The 27,983-nt window shown below is 43.5% G+C and overlaps 2 protein-coding genes across 5 annotated transcripts in view; one reads left to right on the plus strand and one right to left on the minus strand.

Annotated features, from left to right (window-relative positions):
- The window catches only part of DRP2 (dystrophin related protein 2), a 67,272-nt gene extending 58,617 nt beyond the window's left edge, over nt 1-8,655 (plus strand). For all 4 annotated transcript variants that reach the window (XM_072980983.2, XM_072980986.2, XM_078380742.1 and 1 more), the window contains one exon: nt 7,805-8,655. Coding sequence is in view for 1 of the 4 variants with exons in the window: in XM_078380742.1 (XP_078236868.1) it covers nt 7,805-7,824 (20 nt within the window). In the remaining 3 variants the exon portion in view is untranslated. The remainder of the gene's footprint in view (nt 1-7,804) is intronic.
- Nucleotides 8,656-15,560: 6,905 nt separating this feature from the next.
- On the minus strand, nt 15,561-27,983 carry LOC110084945 (uncharacterized). The gene is made up of 6 exons (XM_072981107.2): nt 26,986-27,983; nt 25,170-25,349; nt 23,735-23,923; nt 21,473-21,649; nt 19,770-19,911; nt 15,561-18,323 (listed from the first exon to the last, which is right to left on the minus strand). Exons 1-6 carry the CDS (start codon nt 27,079-27,081, stop codon nt 16,684-16,686), a joined length of 2,424 nt encoding a protein of 807 aa, XP_072837208.2. The 5' UTR covers nt 27,082-27,983; the 3' UTR covers nt 15,561-16,683.

Genomic DNA, 27,983 nt, shown 5'->3' on the forward strand with positions numbered 1-27,983 from the left:
TTTCTAAGATATAAAGCTTTCAAACCACTCCATCTTTTGGGGACTCTACAATTTGTCCAAGGCTGCACAAGTTGGCTTTATCTCCCAAGAGGTCCAGGGGCAAATTGAACTCCTGGCCTTTGGTTCCATCTCACATGCTCAAAACCAGCTGAACTGTCCAGTTAGCTGATCTAGTTCTTAGTTTGTTATGTGCAGTCAAGTCGGAACTAAGTCGCAGCAACCCTAATAGGGCTTTCAAGGGAAGTGAGACATTTAAGGAGTGCTTTTACTAATGGCACACGCCCCCTCCAGTGAGTTTCCATGGCAGAGCAGGGGATTTGAACCCCGTTCTCCTGAATCCCCATCTGCCACTCTGTCCTCTAGACCAAAATGATGCATACGGTTCGTACCACTTCATTAACGACCCCACAATAATAATGATAACACTTTGCTAACGACTAGTGGAAGAGAGCTGGACAGCGCTATCTCTCTCCTTCAGCAGGCCCTCCATTTCTGTGCAAAACACAACGGGGGGGGGGGGACCTGATTTCCCTGGCAGCCTGGCTGATGTTTACCCTCTGCCCACTTCTGCCAGCCCACATGCTTTCCTCATTGGAGTCAAGGCAGGCATCGACATGCAGTTCCTGGCTGCCTGTGGTTAGTGCTTAAATGTTGTTCCTGCCCTCTCTGAATTCTATGGATTCACGACTGCAGAATTAAGAAAAAAGAAAGGTTACTTACCTGTAACCATGGTTCTTCGAGTGGACCTCTGTGAATTCACACATATGGGTTTAGTCTGCGCCTGCGCTGACATTCTCGGAGCATTCTAGAGCTAAAAGTAACAATTTTATGGTGTGATCCCCCATGAGGCACAAGCTCCTCCCACCCAAGATTCCCCTCAGTTCCTGCAATTTGTCCGCCGGGCATGAGAGTTATACAACAATAAGATACCCGTGACGACAGAGGGGAGGATGGGTGGGTAGTGTGAATTCACAGAGGTCCACTCGAAGAACCATGGTTACAGGTAAGTAACCTTTCTTTCTTCTTCGTGGCCTCTGTGAATACACACATATGGGTGACTGGCAAGCTTACTTATTGGCAGGTGGGACGTCACGGTAGGAAGGATGGCATCACATTTCTGCCAAATCCAGTGGTATTGCATGTACCTACGTGTAGCCAGTATTGCTCTGCAAAGGTAGATGGCATGGATCATATTGGTGCACGGTAGATGTCGAGAGTCTCGATTCTACTCTGGATGCAGCCGAGGTAGACAGCACTCCGTGGAGCGAGGCTAAAGGTAATTAGACGGTGACTCGTCTGACTGCTGGCAAGCCATAGATACAGCCTAGACCATCGATCTAGAAATGGATAGGAAGAAACTGGACTTTTGAAATGAAAAGAATGAAAGCATCAAAAGAGCCTGTCATCTGTTTAGAAGCTCTGGTAGTGTCCAGAGAAAATGCTGGTGAGCATCTTACATAAATATTGTGGAGCATGTGCTCTAAAGAAGATGATGGTGATCTGAAGAATGATGGTAAGATGAAGCATAGATAAACATGAAAATTAGTCGAATACGTCAGGAATGAGACATTAAAGTAGGAAGTCACTTTATCAGGAAAATTGAATAACAGGTGGATCGAATCACAATCCAGCTATTTCGCGTGTTCCCTTGGCAGATATGACATCCACTAGGAAGGCTGTTCAAAGTAAGTAATTTGGCATTTGAAGAGAAAATGGGCTCAAATGGCAGGCACATGAGTGAATTTAGAAATCTATAGACCATTGAGGAACAATGCGTTTACATGGAGGACAGGTGGTACTGAGTCCTGTGAAAAGATGTTTGACCCTAGAGTGAGACAAAAGTCCTACGTACCAGAATAATCTGGTTAATGGGCAACAATAGCAGATATATAACATTTTAAAGCATAAACAGAAAACCAAGTAGGCAACAGTTTCTAAGAAAGTTGGTAAGGTAGCTCTTTGTTTCAATATATTTAATAAAGATTTATTTATTTACACATCGACATCGAGTTCATGGTTTTTGAGCTCGATCGAGCACTGATGCCAAAGTGGGAGTATTTCCCAGGTTGCCAAGTTCATGGAAGTTAGGAGGTGAGAAACCAGAGGGAACTGACATGTGTCTGTCTATATCGATCTGAGACAGGCGAACTAGAACCAAGTACCTCAAGGAGGTATTTGGATCGCATTTGATTAGGAATGATGGTGATGGAAGATTCTCCGTAGAATGAAATGTATCGGAGGGAAGAGTTATGGCAAATTCCCTGTCCAATGCCATATGAATATGTCCCCGACAGTGTTTCCATACGCATCTGCACAGGAGCAATAAAACGTGCAGTTGGCGTACGGACCCCAGTGAATACATTGAAGGTCGATACTTTCCAATGGTGATAGAACCGAACTTGCAGTTACTTGGATTAGGGATCCTCTAGTTGGTCAAAAAGAAAAGATACCACTATTGGAGTGGTTCGAGGCTGAGTTTGGATTGCTTTAGCACTGAAGCCGTGGAGGTAATGAATTTGGGGAGATGATTGCTAGTAATTGTTTTTTTTTTTGTTTTTTTTTTAGAAAAACATATGCTATAGTACCAGTACAGGTAGATGTCCATATCTCGCAGGGGAAGGTTATTATCAAACTGATGTCCTGTACCATCTGAAAGACCTTGCAAATGTTGAAAAATTGAATGGCAGTGAAACCTTAGGAATTACTGATTAGATAATAGTGTTGAGGCTGGAATCTGAAACTTACGGTAGAATACACATGAAAAGATTTCTGAGACCAAGGATGGGACGGATGCCTCCGTCCTTTCTATGGGTATAATAGCACAGAAGTAGAAGCCATGCATAAGCCAGATGTAGGAACTTGGATTATGGCATGTTTGCCCAGGAGGCAGAGGTCTCTTCCTGGAGGATATAGACAAAAAGAGTGAGTCTAACGTTACTCAAAGGGGAACAAAGACAATTATATAACGTAACCTTGAGAGATGTGGTGACATTCTTGTATGAACCGAAATGTCTGGGAGGCTGAAACTCCAGACATGATTGAAAGGACTATGGGTAGAACTGAAAGAGGGATGAAAGGGCTGTCGGCCCATATATAATTTAGCTGTTTTCCTATTCTGTGTAAATAATAATAATATTTCTAGTGTCACCAGTCTAAGACTGAAGAGACTGGTACCATGTAATGGAAGACATTCAATTCTGTCCTATGTGTCCTTGATGAGCCAGTGGATCGTGACTAGGTGAGCCTTCTACAGATACTAAGGATACGACAGTAGTTGAAGCCCTTTGCATGTCAAGCAGCAATCCTGTGTTGCTTTGCTAGAGTCGTGGTCTCAGAGCAAGAATTTCTAAGCTCTGTCTTAATGGATTTCAAGAGAGGTAGAATTTGAGACCAAAATTGCTCCAGGTAGGCGCCTATTGTGATTGATAGTTGGCCACATGGAGCAGAAGTGAATGAAGGGAATAAGTCTCCCTGCCAAAGACATCAATGTTTCCGTATTCTTATTAGTAGGGTTCAGGGAAATCATTTGTTTCGAATAAATTTGTTCTACGATGATAGAAATGGGACTGGAGTCATCCCAAAATTTCTATGTCATTTCCTCGTACCTTGTACCTGTGATACATTCTTCCTAGATCTTTAATAGGAAGTGGCTTGGTGCAAGCATTTATTTATTTATTTATTTATTTATTTATTTATTTATTTATTTATTTATTTAATACACCGCCTATCTGGTCGGTGAGGACCACTCTAGCTTCAGCATAGTTAGTGTAAGTGCTCAGCTAAGTGATGGCTGGGTCTGGAAAAGGCGGTTCCTCCATTCCCAATAGACGGGATGCAGTGAACCGAGAAGTGAGCTGTGCAAATGAAAAGAAGCACACTGAAGGTGACAGAGGATGATAATGGATCGCATCATATTGGAGGGAGATTCGTTCAAGGAGTGAGATCCGAGCTTATGTCCAGAATTGGCAGATTCGAAGCCAGGACCGGTCGCGCTCGATCATAATGTGCCTTGACACGAGATGGATTGGAATTTGGAAAGCATCTTTTCCTGCCAAAGTGTTGTATGGTAGAGAAAAAGAACAAAAATTTTTCCATGTTGAGGTCGATCCTAATGGATTCAATGTACATCGAAGATAGTGGCAAAGCTGGTAGCTACGATAGAAAGAAGTCAAACGGACTGACTGGTCAACAGCAGAGAAGTAAAGAGCCCGCTCAGTTTGCAGTCCTACCAGCAGTTCTGCCAGTCAAGGCACTGTCTCCCCACATGTCTAGGGGCGGCAGCTGGTAACTTTGGGGTTGAGGCTTTTAACGTTCCTGGAATGCCATAGGCTGATGGGAACATCTTCAGGCACTTGCAGATGTTACAACACAATGAATGTGTCACCTTCTAGAGCCTGAGCAGGTTATCAAAAATAACAACCTTTTTCTGGCTAAAAAGCCATACACCAACAAATGGCAGGTCCTAACCTGTCAGTTGCTGAGACACTGGTTTTTAGGCGTATCGAGCAGCAGTGCGCTCGTGATGCACCTGCAACAGTGCCTCCCAGTGATGTGGAAGGCCTGAACTGTAAGCGTGCACATGAGCTACCTGCAGGGTGGGCAGAACCAAACTCCATAAGTGGTGATAAGCCCTCATGGCAGAGGAGTACGTGGCTACACGGCGACCAAAAACAAATAACAACGCCGACCAAAGAACTCATCTGTTGACAGTAAAGGAGTGTGAACATCTGTGACAACCGAGAGGGGTGTAGGAAGATTGGTTGGAAACTCTTCCACCCCCCAGCGACTCATGTGAGTCTCAAACCTGAATGGGTTAACAGCAGGTTTGATCAAGGCTCCAAACATTATGATGCCGGAGCCGAGTTCGAGGGAGCACTACATCTGTAAAGCGCATGTGGAGGCATAAAGTACTCCATCGCCCATGGCTCAGAACGATGCCAGGTAGAGCGGGATGGTGATGGTGGCCGAGAGCTCATAGCTCCTATCCCAAACAAAAGGGACTGGTCCTACACAACCTTGTCAGTGTGACAGGACCTACTTGAGGAAAATTATCCAGACTTACCAGACAGCGGCAGGGTTCTCGGGTGGACCCTTGTGAGTCCTTTCCTTATGAGCCTATGCAGGCACTGGCAGCTGAGACAGGGCCGCAGGCTACTTTGTGAGCCAGCCCATTGATAAAGAGGGCTGTTTTGTGCCAAATTAACAGCCACCAGCAGGTGCTACCCCAGGCAGGAATATCACCGACTAGCAGGGGTAGTGGTGGGAGTTGTTGCAGCCCCCCCTTTCAGAGGCAAACTAGGGCTGTCAAGTGCTGCCAGAAAGCTTTCACCTCGGCACCTGGTTTTGGAAATAGCAGCCACGTGAACAAGGCCTCTGATAAATCAGGCCCAATACACCAAACACCCAAGGGCGTTACCCCAGACAGGCAAAGCACTGACATGCACGGCTAGCCGCAGGAGCTGAAGGGGCCCATTGTATCCCCAAAGGGAAAACCCAAGCCTTACCATATGTCGCAGGCACATCTACAGCCTCGGTGTGCAGCTCCCTCCAGAAGTCGCAGCTACATGAGCAGGCACGCGAAGGAGGGTTGGTGTGCGGCACTCACACACAGAGGCGCTTCCCATGTCAGGAGGAATCACTGACAGTCAGGGAAGGTGACCGGGGCAACAGGAGGCCCTTCTTCTCCTAGGGACAGGGCAACAGAGCCCTAACTCCTGCAGGGTCCCTTGAACAAGCCCCTTGAAACAATCATCCATCACCAGTCTCTCTCATGGTTGCTCAGAGAGAGGGTGTGGTGAGACATGCCTCCTTTTCACTCTCTTCTCCTCATGAGATAGAGAGACTTAAGCTCCAACTCAGGAACGTCAAATGCCCGCCCTCATGTAGGGCTAAAAGGGCCACGGCCAGACTGGACGGTAGCGCAGTCACTAAATGGCCAGCTGGAGCAGAAAGGCTATCAGACGATCCCGGAGTCTGTGCAGGTAGAGCTGGCACGTCGTCTCCTCAGAGGCAAATTCGCTAGCCTCTGGTGAGGATTCCTCTGTTGATGTAGACTTAGATTTTAAGGACTCCTTGGCATTGTCGGGTTCCCTACTGCGGCCTGCACCTAACTGGGTAAGATGTAGCCTACTCAGGCAGAAAATCATTAATGTGCCTGAGAGTCAAAATGAGTAGGCCGAAAAAGGCGGGAAAGGAGAAAGAAGCAAACAGTTGAAGTGTGTGTGTGTGCGGGGGGAGGGGGGTAAGCCAAATAGCTGGCAAGCAAAAAAGAAAACAACTCACGGGGGATCATAGATTAGATAATTGAGAAGGGAAAGAATCCAATTTAGAGGGAATTGATCAATAAACTAAAGGAAAAAACCCCTGTGGAAATAGCTCTATGCTCTGTAGAACTTTACAGCACGGCGGAAAAAAGGAACTGAGGGGAATCTTGGGTGGGAGGAGCTTGTGCCTCATGGGGGATCACACCATAAAATTGTTACTTTTAGCTCTAGAATGCTCCGAGAATGTCAGCGCAGGCGCAGACTAAACCCATATGTGTGTATTCACAGAGGCCACGAAGAAGAACTATTATTTTCGTCCCCCATAATTCCAAGCCCGCATAGCCACAGATTTAGGCCATGGGAAAACTCCTTTTGGAATACAGTGGTGCCTCGCTAGACGATGATAATCCGTTCCACTGAAATCACTATTTAGCGAAATCATTGTCTAGCGAAAAGCATTTCCCCATTGGAATGCATTGAAACCTGTTTAATGCGTTCCAATGGGGAAGAATCGTCGTTGTCTAGCAAAGATCAGCCATAGGAAAGCCGCTTTGCGAACCGTCGATCAGCTGTTTAAATCGCTGTCTTGTGAAGCTTAGGTCCCAAAAACACCTGTTTGCAAGTGCGGAGGGAGCTGTCAAAATCGTCGTCTAGCAAAAATCGGTTTGCGAAGCAGGGACCAAACATTGTCCAGCGAAATTCCCCCATAGGAATCACTGTTTTGCGAATCACTATAGCGATCACAAAAAGTCAATGTCTAGCAAAAAAACTGTCATGCGGGGTAACTGTCTAGAGAGGCACCACTGTATTATCTTTATGTGGTATGATAAGATAGATGGAGCTATGGAAACCTGGGGTCGGGAGGAGAAGGAGATTGATCAAGTGACACCCCCCCCCAAAAAAGGTCACCATTTTGAAGATAAATGGAAAGCAGCACAAACTGGTTTAACTATTTTTTTTCCTCTGCACTTTCTGCTATTAGAAATGGACGGCTTGCTTGTTGCCTGTTAGTGTCTTTCGTATGTGCTATTAATTTTACTGTCAAAATGAAGGAGGGTGGCAAACAGGGCGAGGGGAGGGCATCCGTAATGGCAGACATTAATATCATCAGACCAAAATGGCCCAATACAGGTGATATCAATAATCATGTGACATCAAGACAATTCTGACTTATGGCAACCCTTTTCGGGGATTTCTAGATAGAGTGTACTCAAACGTGGTTTCCCGTTCCCTTTTTCTGGGGTGCTCTGGGACTGTGCAGCTGGCCCAAGGCCACCCAGGCTGGCTCTACCTGCAGGAGGCACAGTGGGAGAATTGAACTCCCAACCACTCACGGAGCTATCTCAATACAAAAGCAAAGGTGGAAAACATTTCTTTTCTTTTCTTTGGATTTCAAACCCTTCAGACCCCAACAATGCCACAAGATTGTTGGTGTTTCAGTCCCGAAAACATTCTCTCCCCCCCCCCTCGCGGCCACTGTCTGTCCACGAGGTGCCCTCAGCCATCCCATTGGCTCAGCCCTGTTTTGTTTTCTCTTTCAGGTCCGACTTCTCTTATCTAATCTCCTCCTGCAAGCAAGAAGCTTTGTCTAACCAGTTCCTTGGCAGCTGCTATTCTCACACACACACTCATGTGGCGGGCTTTACTCAGATCCTTAAAAGGGGGGGGGGGACCCTCCGCAGAAGGAATCCTTATGGGCTCCAGAAAAAAAGCACTACTGTACTTATTTCCTGCAGCGCATTGTTAAGGGAAAGCCGGAGAGCCACCCAGCATCTGGAGGAGGCGACAATTTGGTGCTGTTTTAGAGGCTTGGATTCAAGGAACTCTGAAAAAATAGAGACAAAAAAGGGGTACATGGAAATGCCTTTGCGTGCAAACCACAAATTGTCACCAATAATGTTTTCCTCTCTACAGTTTGAGTCAGGAAGTGACTATTTTCCTGCAAGTGAACAGTCTCCAGCCTCCATTAAAGTAGTCGTGGTTAGTTCAAGAAGGCAGGTGCAGGAATGGTCCCACAGTAACTGGCTGACTACTATGTCTCTTTGAAGGGAGAAGCCAAACTTTTTTTTTTAGGAAGAGAAAGAAAATTCTCCATAGAATTGGCTATGTTGCAGAAAGGAAGTTGTGACTAGGTGTCTCCGTGTCTACTAAACTAGGTGTCTCCAAGTGTGAAATAGCTCCGAGGATGTCTCGTGGTGATGGGAAAAGAGGGAGAGTGCAGGTTTTAAAATGGCAGTAGCAGCCTTAAGGGAGAGAAACTTTATAACAGAGAGCCTTACTGTTTTAATTTGAATATTTATATATAGATATAAATATACACTATATATACTGTATTTAAGTGCTGTTATGGACTCCCTCCTGCATTAAATTCTAATTCCTTGTTAAGTGTTTACTTTGGCTCTGCTGTTTTGATCTGTTCCAAACTCTTGTTACTGTTTTGGATTTTAATGATGAAGAGCAGCTCTCTTCTCTCCCGAACATTTCACCCAAAGTGAATCTGGATTTTTATGTCCATTCTGAGAATAGGGTGGGGCTGTGAACTGGGAATTTCATTTTTTTTTTTTTTGGCATCTGCAAGGTTTATTTATATAGGATGAAGCACAACCCTCCGTCACTTAATTGTTCTTACATGAGAAAATTTGGGAAGCAATGTCTTGCCATCGTGTGCATAATGTCACCAAACGGGTGTATATCATCTACATTTTAAGGTGGCTGAGGGAAGCCCTACCCAGAACTTTCCATTGGTTTCACCTGAAAAAAATGAGCCCCTTAGTATTTGGGCAAAAAAAAAAAAAAAACACCTCACTATAAGACCTCTTCCTTCAAGTTGCAAAAAAAAAAAAGTCCTGGACGTACAACCCTCTTACACTGGAAAATCTTCCCCCTGCCACCTACCTTTCTGTTTGGACAAGCTACATCTAAGACTGAGAAAAGTTTGTCCAAACACGCACACAAAATATGCTGAATTGATTCTTTTTTAAAAAAATCTCTGCTGGGTCTTCAAGTTATGCTGGTATGCTCCCACTGGAATACATGGATTTAGTCTGCTCTGGAAGAATCCAAATTTGACGTAGGCGAACTACTATGGAATAGGCAGCTGTAGATCCTTGGTTTTGTGAGGCAATGTTATTTCGTAGGCATTATGGCAAATGGCACTACCCACCCCACCCCATTTCTCCAGCAAAGGAAAGGGATGGAAAGTGGGTAAAAGGAAGGAAGGCAGACCTCGATCTACCTGTCTAGGTGATGGGCTACAAGCTGAAAGAAAGGGGAAAGAAACCCAGTATTTAAAAAGAATAAGAAAAGAAATAATGGCCTGTTTAAGGTCAGCTCTCAATTATATTAGCATGACATACAGCCGGGTACAGTTACTCGAGTTCTATGCTCATCTGGCCTTCCACAAAGCAATAGTGAGCAAACCTCTGTCTGCATTTCAGCCTGTGTCTGGTTATCCTCAGGAATCTGGAAGATCCAGATCATAATCGCTGCCCAAAGAATCTGTCAAGATTTCTCCCGCAGATTGTCACAAAATATGCCCTAGGCCAGCCAGTTTTTTGCAGCCTGCTCGTGAATCCCCTTAAGTGAACATCCATAATGGGAAAGCAGATGAGAGTAAGGGTTAAAAATACTCTAGGGCTGGAATAATTGTATGATTGTAGAGTAAAGGTGCTAGTAAAAAAAAATGTAGTAGTTAGCTGTGGATTATAAGAGCCACAAACACTGTAGAGGCAGGTTGACAGTCAGGGTCTATTGCAGTTGTGCACATTGTTGGATGTTGCTTAATGTATTGTGTTGGTAGCAGCCTCTGTGTGGATGTAATATAATTTTAGAACACATGGTAAAGGGCTACCGGTTTTAAATATTTTTGAAAGCTGCTTGCAGACTGGAAGCTGGCCTCTGCTGTAGAGTTGGAATATCATAAAAATAACTGCAACCTTCTTTTAAAAAAGCAAGTTTGCCAAGCACATTTTGCTTGTGTCATGCTTGTTGGGCCACCTACTCATGATGTGACACGCTGGTCCTTTGTATCAGCCTTGTGGATTGTCAGGAATGGAACAAATGTTGAAAGCAATGTAGGTGTGAGGGTTGATGTAGCATGTTGCACTGTAAGTGTTGTGAGTTGTGTTACTAGACTGCTGCAGCGTGTTGTTTGTTGTGCGTTTTATAGGATCCCAAGAAAGAATCAAGCCAGGGGGGTGATTGGTCTCAGAATAACTGGAAAAAGATTGGATTTTTAAGCTACTGGGAACGTATAGGCGACCAAGTGAGCTCGAGGGAGTACGATGCATGTAAAGAATATCCTGTTAAGAATTTTGTTATGGTGTCCTTTCTGATACCATTATACTGTATATATGACAGTTTCTCCTGGCTAGGAATGAACCTTCTTCTGCTTGATATCTGAGTTTTAAACATATCTGCTCAACTCACTCCTGCAATTATTTCTGAATTGCATTTTTGTTTTAACTTAGTCTTGGAAGAGAATGAAATTCCAGTTTGGAATTGGTAGGATGATTTGGCTGATTTCCTATTTCCACTTCATCTAAGCTAGTGGTCCTTTCCAAAACTGGCAGAGGATCCCACCCCATCATCCTTGTCTGATTTGGGAAGTTAAACAGGATCTGGCCTGGTTAGTACTTGGGTGGGAACCACCAAGAAATCCCAGCGATCCCCAGCTAGGGCTAGGAGAGAACTCTGCCTGAAATTGTGGACGAGTCGCGGCTGGTCAGAATTGGTAAAACTGGACCAATGGAACAAGCACATGGTTTCAGCATAAGGCATCTGCCAAAGTTCCTTCAACATCCTTTGCTATCAGTGAAAGGATGGACTGTGGCTAAACTGGTTGCCTCTTGCAGCTTCTTATATACTACAGCCTTTAATCCAAGTAGGACGTAAATTAGGTGGAAAGAAAGTATGTAATCAAGCTAGGGGCTGCTCCAGATGGAGCATTAGTTATGTTTTGTTTTTATTATTCGACCCAGTTGTGCACTGATGATACTGGTATTTTTTCCCACTGACAATACAAGTCTTATGCTGGTATCAACAGGGACAAGGTATGACCAACCAACCAAAATATCCACCCACCCCATCCCCCAGTTTTCCATGATTTACAAAACCAGTTCTTGTAGGTGGCTGTTTTTGTTTGCTTCTTTCACTTGTACCAGGAGCAAAACTTGGAGGCACAAGCTTCCTGGGGTGGAAAGCTTTCAATTTTAATATTAAGCCACAGACGACCCAAAAAAAAAAAAAAGATACAGGCGAGTAGCTAAATGTCATAGGATTTCTTCCAGATTGTTGAAAGAGGTTTTGTTTTTACTGACACAGCAGATTTTCAAGGTCGATGAGCAGCAGATGCCAAAGGTTTGGAAGCATTTAATGACAGTGCTAATCCACCAAAACAGAGCAAAGAAAGAGAGATCCAGCAGAGAAGATCATTTTTAAAGGATTTCTTCAAGTTGTCAAAAAGACAGCTGATTTCCAAAGTGGATTAGAAGATGCCTGCTGCCAAGAGCTCCCATCAGAAGCTTTCAATTTAATTTTTTGCTGTTTAGTTGTTAAGACGTGTCCGACTCTTCGTGACCCCATGGACCAGAGCACACCAGGCCCTCCTGTCTTCCACTGCCTCCCGGAGTTTGGTCAAATCAATTTAGTACTAATCTACAAAAGCAAGGTGGGGGGGGGGGAGATCCAGGACAGAAGATCATTTTAATGGGTTCCTTCATCCTTTTGGAAATAATTTGGGATAATTGCTTGAAGATATGCTGATTTCTTAAAAGAGAAGTGTTTCAAAAATAGTTGCAGAGAGAAATCTCCATAGGATCTGCAATCAAGTGGCATCAACCAATGCGAAGCGGGAAGGAGCAAAGTTTTTGTCTTGGGTGAGCTGTTAGGAGCTGGTGAGCACTAGAAAATCAAGACACAGAAAGAGGGTGGGTCGATGCAAGGAGTAACACAGGTTTTTATAGTATTTGTATAAAATGGGTGAGGATCTGTGGTTTTCCAGATGGGGCTCAGATCCCATCTGGACTTTAATTTCCCATTAGTGCCAGCCAGTGTAGTCAATGATCAGGCATGACGGAAGTGGTCATCCCAGATTTCTCATATCTACTGTGTGGATAAGGAATTTTGCCTGGGGCAGCTTGTCTTGTAGGTATGAGGAGAACAGCCCTCGCCGAACATCCTCTTTTAAAAAATACCATTCTTTAAAGGACAGGAACCACTACCAGGCTTCTGTCTGTCTTCCAACTGCTAGATACAGTCCACAGTTCAAACCCTGTTTAATATGAATGGCTTTCCACAAAACAATATTGGGACCTTTAGTAAAGTTGGAGTAATAAGAATTCTTTCTCATTGCTCCTAGCCTTCTTTTCAGAACTCTGCTTCCTTGAAGTCTCTGTCTAGAAGCTTTGCCAGTTAAACAGGTTTAAAACTGAATTAATTTCACAGTGTAGACTTCTCTTTCCTTAGATTTTCTAATGTCTCAGACAAGTTGCTGTGAAACAGAGGTTCTTCTAGCTGCAGGTCATCTTAGAGTTGTGGCTGAGGGAGCAATATAGTCTTCCTACGTCTTATCTTTAATGGCTGAAGACCAAATGTAGGCAATATTGCCAGAAGAGCTTGTTAAGGAACAGTATAACAGGGAAGTCTGTAATTTTTCATATGGGGGCAGTGTGCCCTGCAATGCATATTTAAAATATTTCAGATAAATCCATTTATTATCATTGCTATCCTCCATGGGGCTAAAATATGGTAAAGAGATGCTCTTAACTAAATATTATTTGCATTAAATATGCTCTACTGACAATATTGTCTTCAGTTGGTCTTCCTTCTTGTTCCTTTTCAATTTAATTAGAGTTTCTGCTGAGCAGCATCTAAACCAGCTTACAATTTAACATCCAGGACAAGCTTCTTGATGAAATATAAAAAGTAAAATCTTCAGCCCTATGCACTTCCTCCCTATGCCCTATTGAGAATCTGTCGTACGCAGCAGACATTTGTGGTTTTTGACTATATATAATTTTCTTTTTCCTATATGTTTAAAACTATAACCAGATGATAAAGTGTGTCCCACAGCTACCTTTTTAGGGCCCTTGGGCTTGACGTAAATTGTGGGGATGACTAACAGCCTTTGTCCAGCTTTCTCTAAATTCACGAATGATCCCACATACCCCGACCCTCCTTTCTGGTCATCCCTTTTGTGGCCCGTCCTGCCAGAAGGTAAAGCCGAGAACAAGGTTTTTAAAAGATTGGGTTTAAAAAAGATCTGAGAATCTCGGTCTTGATACAATGGGTTGGGGTTAGGGTGAGCCAAGCATTAAAGACTGGGAGGGAGATTAATATTGACCGGTTACAATGCACTATCCTTACTTGGATCTTTTCTATTTCTGGTCTGTGGGGGGGAAAGAATAAAATTGTAATTTATATTGATTGTTCTGTTTGGTTCCATTCTTGGTGCTGTGTGAATTTTGGGGGGGAACAGACCTGGATTTCTTTGTCTTATTCTTCTCCATGCAACTTGAAATCTTTCTCTGTAAGATTATAAAATTAAACGATAGGGAGTAAATTGTTTATGATATTTGTGTCTTGGCCTTCTTTTGAAACTTCCAGTAAGGCCTCCACATCTTGTCCCCGACCCCCTTATGCTCACAACAACCTTCTGAGGAAAGGTAGGGTCTGCGAGAGAAAATGAGTATTCTCAAACCATCTTGTAAGCAATATCCCATCTCCCCCCCCCTCTTTTCCTACTAGTGGCACTCAGTACACCCTTAGGCAACTGTTGAGGCCAACGTGTGGCCCGCTGGAGTGTCATGGATGCCATCACTTCTGCTGGGGAGAATCAGGGAAGGCGCCATCCTAAAATTTCCCACAAGACTTCAGAATAATGTAGCAATGTACTGTGTGGAAATTTAAAAAGGCAAGTTTCATCTGCATAGCTTCAGGAGGCCACCTATAAAGGAGGTAGCCTGCCTCCTATAGCTAGTTTTGATAGAAATACAGGAAGAGGCGATACCTTTAATCAACCATTAAGAAAATAAGACAGAACAAAACAAGCCAGAAAACAAAGACAAACAGCAAACGTTCGATGATAAAACATCTTCAAGTTCTTGTGGGTAGTTCCAACTTATAGGCTGCTATTAATGTCCCAAATCCACATGGCTGATGATGCTGAAGCTAGGTTGACTTCTTAGATGGTGATAATGCAGTATGCAAGTTTATTTATTTATTTATTGGATTTATACCCTGCACCATCTGGCAACCAGGCCACTCTGGGCAGCTAACAACAATATCAGCAACAATATTAAAACACGATAAAAAAATAAATTAATACATAACCAAACAGGGTAAATTAAAACAGATGGTAATGAAGGTGGTAAAAAAGGATGATGGAGAGGATGGCAAAAAGGATGGTAAAAAGGAAGCAAGATCTTAATGCTCTGGGAAATCCTGGCGGAAGAGCCAGGTCTTCAATGCTCTTTTGAACCCATCCAGGGAGGGTACCAAGAGGATCTCAACGGGCAGGTTGTTCCAAAGGCTTGGGGGGGAGGGACTGCCAAGATCCCCAGTTTCTTGTTCTTTCCCCCTGGGCTTCCTTTGGGGTCAAAGCCCTCAACCGCCCTTCCTGTGAAGAAAGGGCATTACGGACAGATCTGGCTAGGAGCAGGTGTTCTGAACCGTTTAGGGCTTTGAATGTTATCATCATAACCTTGAAGTCGATAGGGAAATGAACCGGTAGCCAATGAGGGGTGGCCAGAGTGGGGGAGATATGCTGGAATTTCTTCACCTCAGTTATTAATCTGGCTGCCAAATTCTGGACCAGTTGAAGTCTCTGCATCAGCCTCAAGGGTAGCCCCATGTAGAGAGCACTGCAGTAGTTTTTGTTGTTTTCAAGCTCCTTCCCAGCTTCCCAAAGAATTCCTAGTTTGGAATTCTTTGACCTCTTAAAACAGTGGTCAGACAATTTGCTACCTGCCTCCCCCACTGACTTCTCTGCCTTTTTAAACTCAAATAATTTCTAGAAGAGGTAGCCGTGATAGTCTGTGCAAACATATCAGGCAAAATCCAAAGAAACAATACAATACAATACAAAAAATGACAAAAACATGTGGTACCTTAAAGACTACCCATTATATTTTAACGTAAGCTTTCGTGGACACATTCACTTTGTCAGACATTAAGAGACAGAATAAAAATTCTGAAATTCAGAATGGAATTCTGTCTCTTAAAGTCTGACGAAGTCGACATGCCCATGAAAACTTACATTAAAATATAATGGCTAGTCTTTAAGGTGCCACGTGTGTGTTTTGTTTGTTTGTTTTGTATTGTATTGTTTCTTTGGTTGTTGTCAAAGAATTTCTGTTTCGCTAGAAGAATTAAGAATGCCCAAGAATATGACCTGCCTCTAAAACAGTTGGGATTAGGAATTTAGTGAAACCACCAGGAACAGTCAATTAAAGCCAAATTAAGGTCAAATCAATGGTTTTTCCTTGTGGATTCTTTCTTTAGCATGCAGTATGGGTTGTTTGGCATCAGAAGTCCATGATATTCAAGAACTCGTGTTGGTCTTCAGTTGATGCCCTATCCGTCATTCTGTGGACTCTTACAATTCAGGGAAAATCAGGAATAGGCCATATGGTTGGGGTTTGAGAGGTTTCTTATATTTCTACTATCCCCTTTAGTCAAATATGAAACATATTTATCAGAGGTGAGAATGGAATTAATGTACACCAAATAACACTCATTGCTTTCTTAATACACCTTTAACTTTCTAGAGAGAGAGAAAGAAATAACTATCTTCTCCAGCCTCTTTTGGGAAATCTGGATACAGGATGAACTCAGTTTGCATCGTGTCAAACAGCTCCCTTTTCCCCCAAAGGCAAAGGTAGATGAAACCTTTATTAGAACAATAAAAGTCACCAACACAACCTAGCTTTCAACCTTGCAAGGATCTTCCATCAGTCTGAAGACCACACAGCCGATGGTGGTGCAGGGATGAAAGCTAATTTCTGTTTGTAATATCTTAGTAGCTTAATAAAAGTATGATCTGTCAGACTGCGTACAAGGACCACATGGCTTTTCTTCTTACTCGTTTTTTCAAAGTACAAGGTGAACAGCTGAAAAAAGGGCCTGGCAACTCAGCAACATGTGAGGGAGCTGAAAAGTGTGTTACTGGAACAAAAAAAGAGCAGGATCCTACCATTCTCCCCCACACACAAGAAATTGATAGGGCCACTTTGACAGAGGTCATCATTAGCCAACATATTTAGGAGTCACTGTAGACTTTGACAGCAGTCACTCGTGCACAGGATTTTGCATAACCCATTCTACCTCCTCACTGAGGATCTTCCTGCACCAAGCTGGGCTCTCTCAAAACATAAACATTCTGCTCACTTATGGCTCCAGGCCCAGCCATCTCTCCCAAACATTACATTTGAATTTGGTCGCTGCCATTTTTAGAGTCTTGGGACACAATAACATTCTCAATTCCTCTTCCTGACACCTCACCCTCCTTCTGGAGATGTTCTTCTCCCAAATTCCATTCCACTTCCCTTCTTGCTTTCTCAGGCCCTTTGCAATTAATGGGCAAGTCTGCCTGATCTGTTTCCAGGTTTTCAACCTTTACTTCCATCTCCAGATTCTTCACTTTGAAGCTGGTCTCTGACTCAAAACTCTCTTGCCTGATCTCATCTCCATATATATCTTCCGGTGGCACAAAACCAGATCCAGCCTCGATTCCTTCCTTTCCACATCCCATTCCTTTGCTGTGGTTATATTTCTCTTCCTTGGAATTCTCTGCCCTGAATCTGGTCTTTGCCTCATCTCTGTCATCTCCTGCTTCTTTCCCACCATCTCTAGCCGCCCATGCACTGTCTTCTGTGTTTGCTTCACAGTGTCCTTGCTCTGCTTCAGTCTCGTTCTTAGAATAATGGTCAGATTCTTTTTTATTCCTTTGCAATTCCCTTCCTTCCATTTGTTCCTTCATCTCTCTAGGGGCACCTTCTCTCCATGACCATCCACAGTTCTTCTGTTCAGGCCTCACCTCTCCCGCAGAATTGAACTCTGTGGCCTCCCTTGCTTTCCCTTTTGACTCATTATTCTGGACCTGGAAATAATTTCCTTCACTGTCTTCTATGTAACTTTGCCTGTCCTCTTCTCTGAAATTTTGTGTTCCAAAATGTACATCATTCTGCACCCTCTGCTGCCCTGCAGTGACTTCTCGTGTTCCACACATGGCTTCCTCATTTTCCCTCTCTCCAGTGGAATTCACTTCTCCCTCACAGCATCCTTTGACAAATCCCTCTCCAATGTGGATCCTGGTGCTTTCTGTAGCTTGCCCTGGTTTCTTTCCATAATCCCCATGGATAACATCTCTTTCTTGCTCTTCTCGTGGTGTTACCAAACCTTTCTCTCTCTTTTGATCCCGCTCCACTCCTGCGTTTTCTGTTTCTTCTTTTATCTGCCATGGCTCAACTCCTAACTGTTTGCTCCCAGATGTTTGACAATCAGTGACATCATCTCCAGAGTAACTATCCTCCTTTCCTTGGCCTTGTTCTTCTTCCTCTTTATTTCCTATTTCAATCTTAATCTTTTCTCCCTCTTTCTGAGGAAAATAATCCCCTTCATCCATTTTCTTTCCTTCCTTCTCCATAAGCTCTTTCTTTTCCTCTCCTTCTTTTCCCTGCCCCGTTTCTCCATTCAACACATCTGCCTCCATCCCTTCTGGTCTCCTCTCACTCCTCCATAAGTTTTCTCTATTGTTTTCCTCAGTCTCTCTCCTCTGCCTGGTGAAATCAGGCCATTCTTCTTTTTCCTCAGAGAGGTCTTCCTCGGTTGTCCTCCCCACTGTTTCCCTTTTAGAAGACTGCTGAAAGAGGCCTTGATATCTCTTGCGGTCTTCCACATGTTTCTGCCTCATCCTCTCCCCCAGCATCTTCAATTCTTTCCTCACAGCAGCCGCCAAAGATGGATCCAGCTGGGCCACCCTCAAGAAGTCTGCCCGGGCCTCCTTTTCATTCCAGACGGCACTGTGGGCTTTTGCTCGCTTGAAATAAGCCTTGACATTTTCTAGAAAAGAGCAAAGACAGTGGAATGCTCACAAATGAACTTCATAAATTCAGGTCTTTCCCTGCAAATCTGCTGAAGTCTCTCTATATACTGTAACATTCAGCTTTCACAGACCATTACCCGGTTCTCAAATTAGATGATCACACAAGATTGACATAAAACCACTGCAAAAGCACATTATCTTTCTCTCTCAGGCACCATTTGAATGTTGCTCAGCCCTAGCGCACACAGAGAGAAACAACCAAATAAACTGGCAGTTGAGGCAAGCAGACCTCTTGAGGTAGAACAGCCCCCAGACAGCTTCTTGACTAGGTCCTTCCCTCTATCCCAAATCCTGAAACCTTCACCCACAAGGCAGTTTCCTTCATTCACCCTCAGGGCAGAATTGCAGAATATGGTGTACTGTAATTTTAAACAAAACTCCATTTCTAGGTCATAAGTCTGCAAAACAAGAAGCTTGAGGTGTTTGTCTCATTCTTCTGGGAGGACAAAGAACCCAAAGAAATCTGTACCACAGTACAATTAATAAATATATCAGGAAAAAAATCTTCCCAATAGCAGGCAACATCAAGAGCATTTGGGGCAGCTAACATCAAATGTTCCATGGCACATGTTGAGGGGCACAGAATACATTGACATAGATGTGAGGCTACCTGTTCACATTCATGAAAGGCTGTGTCAGTTGAAAAGCCTCATTGTTTTTAAGTACTCGCGAAGGCTTTCACGGCTGGGATCTAATGGTTGTTGTGGGTCTTTCAGGCTCTTTGGCCATGTTCTGAAGGTTGTTCTTCCTAACGTTTTGCCAGTCTCTCTGGCCGGCATTTTCAGAGGACAGCATTCCGTGCTCTGGTGTCCTCTGAAGATGCCGGCCACAGAGACTGGCAAAACGTTAGGAAGAACAACCTTCAGAACACAGCCAAAGAGCCCGAAAGACCCACAACAACCATTTTTAAGTACTCTGTGGTTCTACCACCTTCAATCTGTAGCCTAGTAAGGGACTTCCAAGTGGCCCAGGTTCTCTGTGTGTGACTGGGGGCTAGACTTTCCAAACTCAAAGAAATAGAGAGGTGGGCTTAGGGGCAGCCAAGCTTCACCAACTATAATACGCTATTGTGTAAATCAGTGGTTCCTAACTTTGGGTCCCCAGATGTTCTTGGACTACAGCACCCAGAAATCCTGGACAGCACAGTTAATGGTGAAGGCTTCTGGGAGTTCTAGTCCAAGAACATCTGGGGACCCAAGGTGAGGAACCACTGGTGTAGATCACAGCAATGTTTTCACAAGATTGTTAGGAAAGCATATTGGGATCTTATAGGTATGCTTCCTCAGTGCTCTCCACAGCATAGGGAAAGATATAGGGGCACCTGCATTTTAATATGCACGTAGAACACCCCCAAGGGCTAGACTGGACTGGGCCACAAATCTCTAGCTGGTAGGGCCACTCACTGTTGTTCTTCTGGAGAAGGTCGGTGGTGTGTTCCAGCACCTCGTAATATTCCCCCAGCTCCAGCTGACATTGGCAATAGTTGAGCACCAGAGGTGTGATGAGCTTCTCCAGCTTCAGCCAGTCCTCTTCCCATGGCTTCTCCTGGCAAGAGACCCAGCAAGAAAGAGGAAAGGTGGGGGTGAAACCATGCTTGGCATAATCACCGGTGCTCTGAAGCAGGAAACGGAGGCCAGCAAACATATCGTCAGGTGAAAAAGAAAGTACACCCTCTTTGAATTCTATGGCTTTATGTATCAGGACATAACAAAAAAGAATTTGGTCCTTAGCAGGTCTGAAAATTAGGTAAATACAACCTCAGTTGAATGACACTTTACACACCATGTCATAATTCATTTAACAAAAGTAAGGCCAACATGGAGAAGCCGTGTGTGAAAAACTGAGGACATTCTTACTGCTTCCATAGGAATTAAGAAGCTAAGTAGCTAACCAAATGCCCTTGAGAAAGCTGATAATCAGCAAGTGTGTCCACCTCTATAAAAGCTGAAGTTTTAGCAGTTTGCTGGTCTGGAGAATTCAGGTATGTGTTAATGCCAAGGAGGAAACACATCATCAATGATCATAGAGAAGCAACTGGGAAGGGCTGTAAGGCAATTTCCAAACAATTTAAAGTCCATCATTCTACACTGAGGAAGATTATTCACAAGCAGAAAACGTTCAAGACAGTTGCTAATCTTCCCAGGAGTGGATATCCAAGCAAATTCACCCCAAGGTCAGACCGTACAATGCTAAGAGAAATTTTTTTTGTGGGGAGGGGGAAGAAGGGTTATATCTCAGACTCTACAGACCTGTGAAATGTTAAAATTCATGAAAGTACAATTAGAAAAAGACTGAACAAGTATGGTTGGTTTGGAAGGGTTGCCAGGAGAAAGCCTCTTCTCTCTAAAAAGAACATGGTAGCACAGCTTAGGTTTGTGTAAAGTTGCACCTGGACAAACCGCAAAACTTCTGGAACAATGTCTTTTCGACAGATGAGACTAAAGTGGAGATGTTTGGCCATAATACACAGTGCCATATTTGGTGAAAACCAAACACAGCATATCAGTACAAACACCTCCTGTCGAGCATGGTGGTGGAAGGGTGATGATTTGGGCTTGTTTTACAGCCACAAAACCTGGTCACCTTGCAGTCATTAATTTGATCATGAATTCCTCTGTATACCAAAGTATTCCAGAGTCAAATGTGAGGCCATCTGTCTGACAGCTAAGTCTGACCTAAGATCTGACAGAAGCTTCTGATGAAGTGAGCTGCAGTCCACGGAATCTCCCACCAAATAATTGTACGACCAATTTTTCGACTCTTGGGTACAGTTTTTCTGCACTATCCATGAAGGAGTTGTACTAAGCCTGAAGAAGTGGAATGTGCTCCATGAAAGCTTGCAATTTGTTTGATTGTAGTGGTCCAATAAAAAGTATCACCTACTCTTACATCTATGTAATCTTGGGGACCACACAGACTTTAGCTATTTTTTGTTCCAAATAAACTTTCTTTAGTCTTTAAGGTGCCAAAAAAATGCCTTGCTGTTGTTTCTTTAGCAACAGACCATCGTAGCAACCACCTCCACCTGGAAATCTAGAAATACACACCAACGTTTCAGTCTGCATTGGAGAGGGATGGCTCCTACAGATCTTCACCTGGCTCTCACCTTGGCCTGAACATTGCGCAAACAGATGACGGCTTCCTGATATTTCTCAGCAGCTTCCTTGAATTTCCTGGCCAGGACTAACCGGTTACCCTCCGTGTGCAACTTTGGCACTGCCACCAGCTTCTCATCATTGCTCATGGCCCACGTATCCCGTTTGTAGGAAGAGGGGTCTTCCACCTGGACAGGACAGAACAAAAAAAGTTAATATTTTAACAAGAAGAGTTAATATTTTAGATATAAATTCTACGCATTTATAAAATTTAAAAACCAACTTTAATGGCCATTAATAATAATAATAATAATAATAATAATAATAATAATAATAATAATAATAATAATAATAATAATAATAATAATAATAATAATAATGATGATGATGATGATGATGATGATGATAATAATAATTAATAATAATTAATAATAATAATAATAATTAATAATAATTAATAATAATTAATAATAAATAATAAATAATAAATAATAATAATAATAATAAATAATAAATAATAATAATAATAATAATAATAATAATAATAATAATAATAATAATAATAATAATAATAATAATAATAATAATAATAATAATAATAATAATAATAATAATAATAAATGCTGTTAAGTAAATTCTGACTCATGGCGACCCTTTGGAGGGTTTTCCAAGTAGAGAATACTCAGAAGTGGTTTCCTGTTCCATTCCTCTGGGACTGTGCAGCTGGCCCAAAGCCACACAGGCTGGCTCTACTTTTGCAGGAGGCACAGTGAGAAATCGAACTCCCACCCGCTGACTCCGTAGCCAGATACCGAAACCACTAAGCTACAAAAACAAATTAAACTGACCCTACTGCCACATACTCCAGCTGAAGTAGTGAAGTGGGATGAGATAGGGCTAGTTCACCAGGGATGCTGAAGAACTATCCTCCATCATGGTCCTTCCTTGGCTGTCACCTCTAATAGCAGCCATTGCTTGTAACCCATGGATGGGGAATGTTTGGACTTCAGTTGCTTTGGCCTGCTATTCCCTATCAACCACCTCCAGCACAACTAATGATAAGGGACTTGTGGATACTGCGATTCTTAATATCTAGAGGACTACCTTTGCTGGCGCTGAAGACAGGAGAAGAAACGGAGTCATTCCAACAAATTGTCTGAAAGACTGCATCCCTTTCCTCCCCTTCACTTTTCCTTTCTTGTCGTGTCTTTTTAGGCTAAAATTTTCATTTAAACATTGAGGTGGTGGGGTTTAAATTGTTCAGTTTGCTGGTCGAAAAAGTTTTGTATGTCGTTATTATGAACACCATTCTGGAATCCCTTGTGCATGAACGATGGTTAACACTAGTTACTAATGCTATCAACGACAACCAGCACAACCACCGCTGGTGGACAAAATGGCTGCACACACCAGTGTGGTCCAACAGTTAGAGAGCTGGATTGGGATGTAGGAGATCGAGATTCACGTCTCCATCAAGCCACAAAGCTCCCTGCATTACACTGTGACAGTCATTCCCTCACAGCCTGGCTCATTTCCCTGGTTTGTCAAGAAATGCATGCAATAGGCAGTCATGGATGCCACCTTGAGCTCACTGGAGGAAAGGTGGAATAACGGTAACAAGTACATTAGAACACCAGACCACCCTGAACACATCACTTTTAGAAGCCAGACAGAGTCAAGCTTGGTTCTGACTTGCATGGGAGGGAGGCATAGCTGACAGGAAGAGCACAAGCTGGTTTCCGTGACAACAATAGTGTGATCAAAGGTCTGGTGGGCTAATTAACAATATTGAGCAAATGCCCTGATTTAGTTTAAGACAGTAGGAATGGGATTTATGGAGGGTTTTTTTTTAACTACAAATCCCACATTTCCCATTCTGTGAGATCTAACTGACAGACAGCCCCTTGCATGTGGCTCGCCTGGGAGAAAGGCCTAAACAGGAAGGCTTTGAGGCTTAGCTAGGCCTAGCTCTACCTCACTTCCTGTTCAGAAAGAAAACTCCCAGCTAGCACCAAGCCAGGAACAGGAAGCTGGGGTGATGCTAGGCTCACCAGGCCTCCAAGCTTCTCAGTTTAGACTTTTCCCCCACACCTCCGCCGGTGATCCACATTTAAGTGTCTGTAAGGTGTCTCTTTGAGATATAAATGCCTGGGTGGAGAATTATGGGGTTTGCAGTCTAAACAATCTGAGAATCCCATCCCTGTAAAGCAGCTTCCTATACTTCGGTCAGTACATAATAAGGTGTGCACACACACGTTCATTCTCTGACTCACTTTAAACAGCTCCATGATAAAAATGAGAGGCTGTGGCGTCCTTTGCAGTTCATCCAGGTCTGCGTAACCTGTGCTGTGGTAGTCGAACATGTTGCCCATCCCGCAGCGGTGCTTCTGGCCCTCCAAAGGGTCCTTGCCCTCAGCAATTTTCCTCATGCCCTTGGAAACTAAGGCGTACATTCCTGTGTGCTGAAACATGCAAGGGAGAGAAGACTGGGACACAAGAACACAGAAAGACTGTGCCTACGTTGCCATAGACACCACAGGCTCTCTGAGTAGCTAAAGAGAAAAAGACAAATATCGGGCAGCCAGCAGCATAGAGAATAACTCTTATCTGCTGAGCTTTGTTGTTTATTCGTTAAGTCGTGTCCGACTCTTCGTGACCCCACGGACCAGAGCACGCTAGGCCCTCCTGTCTTCCACTGCCTCCCAGAGTTGGGTCAAATTCATGTTGGTCGCTTCAATGACCCTGTCCAACCATCTCGTCCTCTGTCGTCCCCTTCTCCTCTTGCCCTCACACTTTCCCAACATCAGCGTCTTTTCCAGGGAGTCTTCTCTTCTCTGCTAGAGCTACATTACCTCAATTCTTGTCACAGGTGAAAACACCTATTTTCTCAAAGCAAGGGTCAAAGGGAGACCTGAGTTTATATCTGCACTCAGCCATGTAATTAACTAATTATCTTTGAGCAATTATATTCTCTCATTCAATTAATAATAATAATTGCATGATAATTCTGACTTATGGCCACCCTCGCCCAGGGTGAGGGAATACTCCAAAGTGGCTTCACATTCCCTTCTTCTGGGGTTTATGGGGGACTGTGCAGCTCGCCCATGGCTACAGAGGCTGGCTCTTCCTCTAAGGCAGGAGGTGCAACGGGGAACCAAACAGCCAATCTGTGGTTCTTCGGGCTGGATGGCAAAGCAAGAAATGGGGGAGCCTTTGCAGTTACAAAAGATGTGAAACATCAAGTGATGAGAGAGGCTTCAAGTTAAGTAGGCAGTGCTATTCTAGATAGACCAGGGTTTGGGAATGTGTGACCTCTCAGATGTGAATAAACTGCAACCCCATAGCCCCTAGCAGAGCTCAATGGGAGCAGCACTTTGAAAACGTCTGAACAGCCATGCATTCCTTTCTCTAGAGCTTTTCAGGATTCTGGGCACTATGGTCCAAAAAGTCCCTTTTCTAAGGTCTGTGTTAGATCAACTGTCTGATACAAAATAGGAAATTTAGGAACAGCTGCGCTGGATCAGACCAATCCTTTCTGCACTGGACACGAGGGCAACCACTCCCACTCCTGCTGTTCTGAGACCCACTCCCTCCGACCCTGGAGAGAGCATCGATCCATCACGACCGGGCACCCTCAACAGCTTTATCCTTCAGTATCAAAGCCAGATTTATGTGTTCAAGGCAAGTCTGCGCCAATTATACACTTACAACAGCATCACACCAGAACTCTGCCACCTCGCCAATCCTCATGGAAGTCAGCAGGGTCTCCCACACTTCGATCTTGAACATCTTCCCCACAATAATCTCCATGGGAATGCCACCCACCCGGCTGTCATCGATCACGGTTCGCTCAAAATTATCCTTCAGCGTCTGGAAGTGGAACGTGACCTGCATCAGAGGCAGATTAAGGTTAAGGCTAACTAAGCTCCAGACCGCCCAAATCTACACCACAAGAAGCTCAGAATCTTTGTCTGCCTCCCCCAGGATTCAGTTGTTGCCCCCCCCCCCGATTCAGCTTCATCCCCCTTGGTGGAATTTCCAGTCTGAATTATTCTTTTCTCGCTGCTGATGGGTATTGTTTGCAAAACAAAAAGACACATCAGAGGCTGAAAAAAAGTCTGTGTGTGTGTGTGTGTGTGTGTGTGTGTGTGTGTGTGTGTGTGTGTGTGTGTGTGTGGTGTGTCTGTGTGTCTGTGTCTGTGTTCTGTGCTGTCATGTCAGAATTGACTTATAGCGACCCTAATAGGGCTTTCCAGGAAAGTGAGATATTTAAGGAGTGTTTTTTATCAGTTCTTCTCCCCCAGTGAGTTTCCGTGGCCAAGTGGGGATTCGAACCCTCTTCTCCAGAGTCCTGGTCCACCTCTATCCTACTCCATCCACCTCTCCACACTGAAATCATATTTGGTCCAAATGAACTGGACTGTAATTCATGAGAGCCTGGGCTGTGTAAAACATGTTAAACCTCAAGGTGCCGCATGACTCTTGCCTGGATATCCTGCAAACAAGCTACCCCACAGCAAATGTGAACATACTTAGCTTTGTAATCTAAAGAATTAGGAAAAGGCTGTGGTGGTTTTGAAGATTATACAGATATACAGTGGACCCTCGACTTACAGATGGCTCGACTTACAGACTTTTCGAGTTACAGACGTCTCTGGCCACAAAATTTAGATTCGACTTGCAGCCGGAGAATCGACTTACATACCAGAAAAAAACCAAAATGAAACAAAAATAGAATAAAAACCGCTGGTTATGGGATTAATCGTTTTCAATGCATTGTAAGTCAATGGAGATTCGACCTACAGACTTTTCGACTTGCAGCCACTGTTCCAATACGGATTAATTCTGTAAGTAGAGGGTCCACTGTAATCCCTTTATTGGATCACTTGCAAGTTTTCGTGGAGAAAATCTCACTTCATCAGGCTGGACACCATCCTTTCATGGAGGGTGCAGAAAAATTGTAGATAAGAGTCATAGCAGATGTCGGTGCCATGTCTGCTTGTATGAGGTGAATTCAGATTTAGGCTGCAAATGTCAGTTTTAAGTGCCATCCCTTGCAGCAAGGTTGGAATTTCCCACCCCAAACTTCAAAGGGTTCGCTGAAAAGGTCTGTGATTGCCACACACACACACACACCCCGCTCATCAACATATTGCCTGCTTCTGAAACATAAGCTTTCTTTTGGGCTGTGGGTGAAAACTAAGAAGCATCTGATAAGGAGAGCCAGAACACAGGAAAGGGGATTTAAAAAGTAACGTCGCAGATTGATCTGCATGACCGGAGCCTCCATTATTGTTACTGTCCCTCTGCCTACTTTCATGAAAGCCCTGCTTGATCAAAGCAAGGACCGTCCTGTTTCTAAATCAACCGATCCAAGGTACCCAAGGATCACATAAGCAAAGTGCAGATGTGACCCTTTAAGCTTTTGATTTCCCCACAACCCGTAACTCCTTGCAGTCTTCACCGATCATAGCTGGTTTACGTTCAACCTCTATGGGCAATTTCGTTGCCTGCAGTCACATACCTTGCTCCCATCTTTGAAATCTGGCAGTTCTCCACAGCCTCCATGTAAAATCTTTTTCTTGACTCCTTCCACGTTAAGCAGGTACGTTTCTTCCATGGCCAACTTGCTAGCAGATCTCTTTTCCCCACAACTCTTGTGGCTTCCGTTCTTCCCTACAGGCCCCTTTCAGAGGCTAGATCTCTCTTGCACCCGGATCGGTTCTGATATGTTGAGGAAATGATACACAATTCTCACTTCGCCTTCCTTGCCTAACCCTCTCCCTGTTCTGCCAGGTTAATCCAGGATTTGCCTTCTCCTTATATTTGAAATTAGATTAGTCTATTTGGTAAACAGATGCTGCCCTTCCCCCCCGCCCCATCCTTCTACATTGTGAGAGTGGTTTCTTAAGACTTCCAACTGAGGTCATACATTTTGATCTAGACTGTACCACTTCAGACAAAAAAAAAAATTCCTTAAAAATTATCTGTTAATCCAGGTTCGTTAAAGCATTCAACAATTACTTAAAATTGTTGTTTAAATTATTATATAGAAATTGCTGTTCTTCCCATTACTCTCATTCATTACTTGTGGCTATAGTTTTTGGTAGCAATGGGTATTTTTAGTCATTTTAAACTATTTTGTTTGAGGTTTAACAATTTACCAAACAGACTTTATTAATTTTCTTAATGTCTTAATGTAACCGTGGTTTTTTTTAAAACAATAAGGCATTAACATTTCCAAATTCTCCTTTAGGCTATAAGTAGGGCTGACAAGGGAAATGCTATTGTAGTTTTGTGTAATTTGCATTATTTGAAAAAAAATTGTTCTTGCAAACGGAACAGTCAAGACCAACAGAAAATACCTTGCCCTTCTAAAAGGGGAGAAAAATTTGTTTCTAATTCTCACTCTAGGATTTTCATCTCTACCCCAGAGGAGAAACATTATTTTAATTCTGCACACTCTTCTGTTGGATTTCTAACCCACTTCATGGCTTTGATGCATGCTTTGCTTGAATGGCA

Source organism: Pogona vitticeps, chromosome 11 (assembly GCF_051106095.1).
Source record: "Pogona vitticeps strain Pit_001003342236 chromosome 11, PviZW2.1, whole genome shotgun sequence".
Lineage (NCBI taxonomy): Eukaryota > Metazoa > Chordata > Lepidosauria > Squamata > Agamidae > Pogona > Pogona vitticeps.

Bases quoted from the DNA above. Each gene is read 5' to 3' on its own strand.
- LOC110084945 (XM_072981107.2), bottom strand. From the start codon at position 27,081: ATGGAAGAAACGTACCTGCTTAACGTGGAAGGAGTCAAGAAAAAGATT. The intron at 23,924-25,169 runs GTAAGTGTATAA...TGCATGTTTCAG, and splicing joins AGTTCTGGTGTGATGCTGTT to CACACAGGAATGTACGCCTT. The intron at 21,650-23,734 runs GTGAGTCAGAGA...TGTCCTGTCCAG, and splicing joins TTATCATGGAGCTGTTTAAA to GTGGAAGACCCCTCTTCCTA.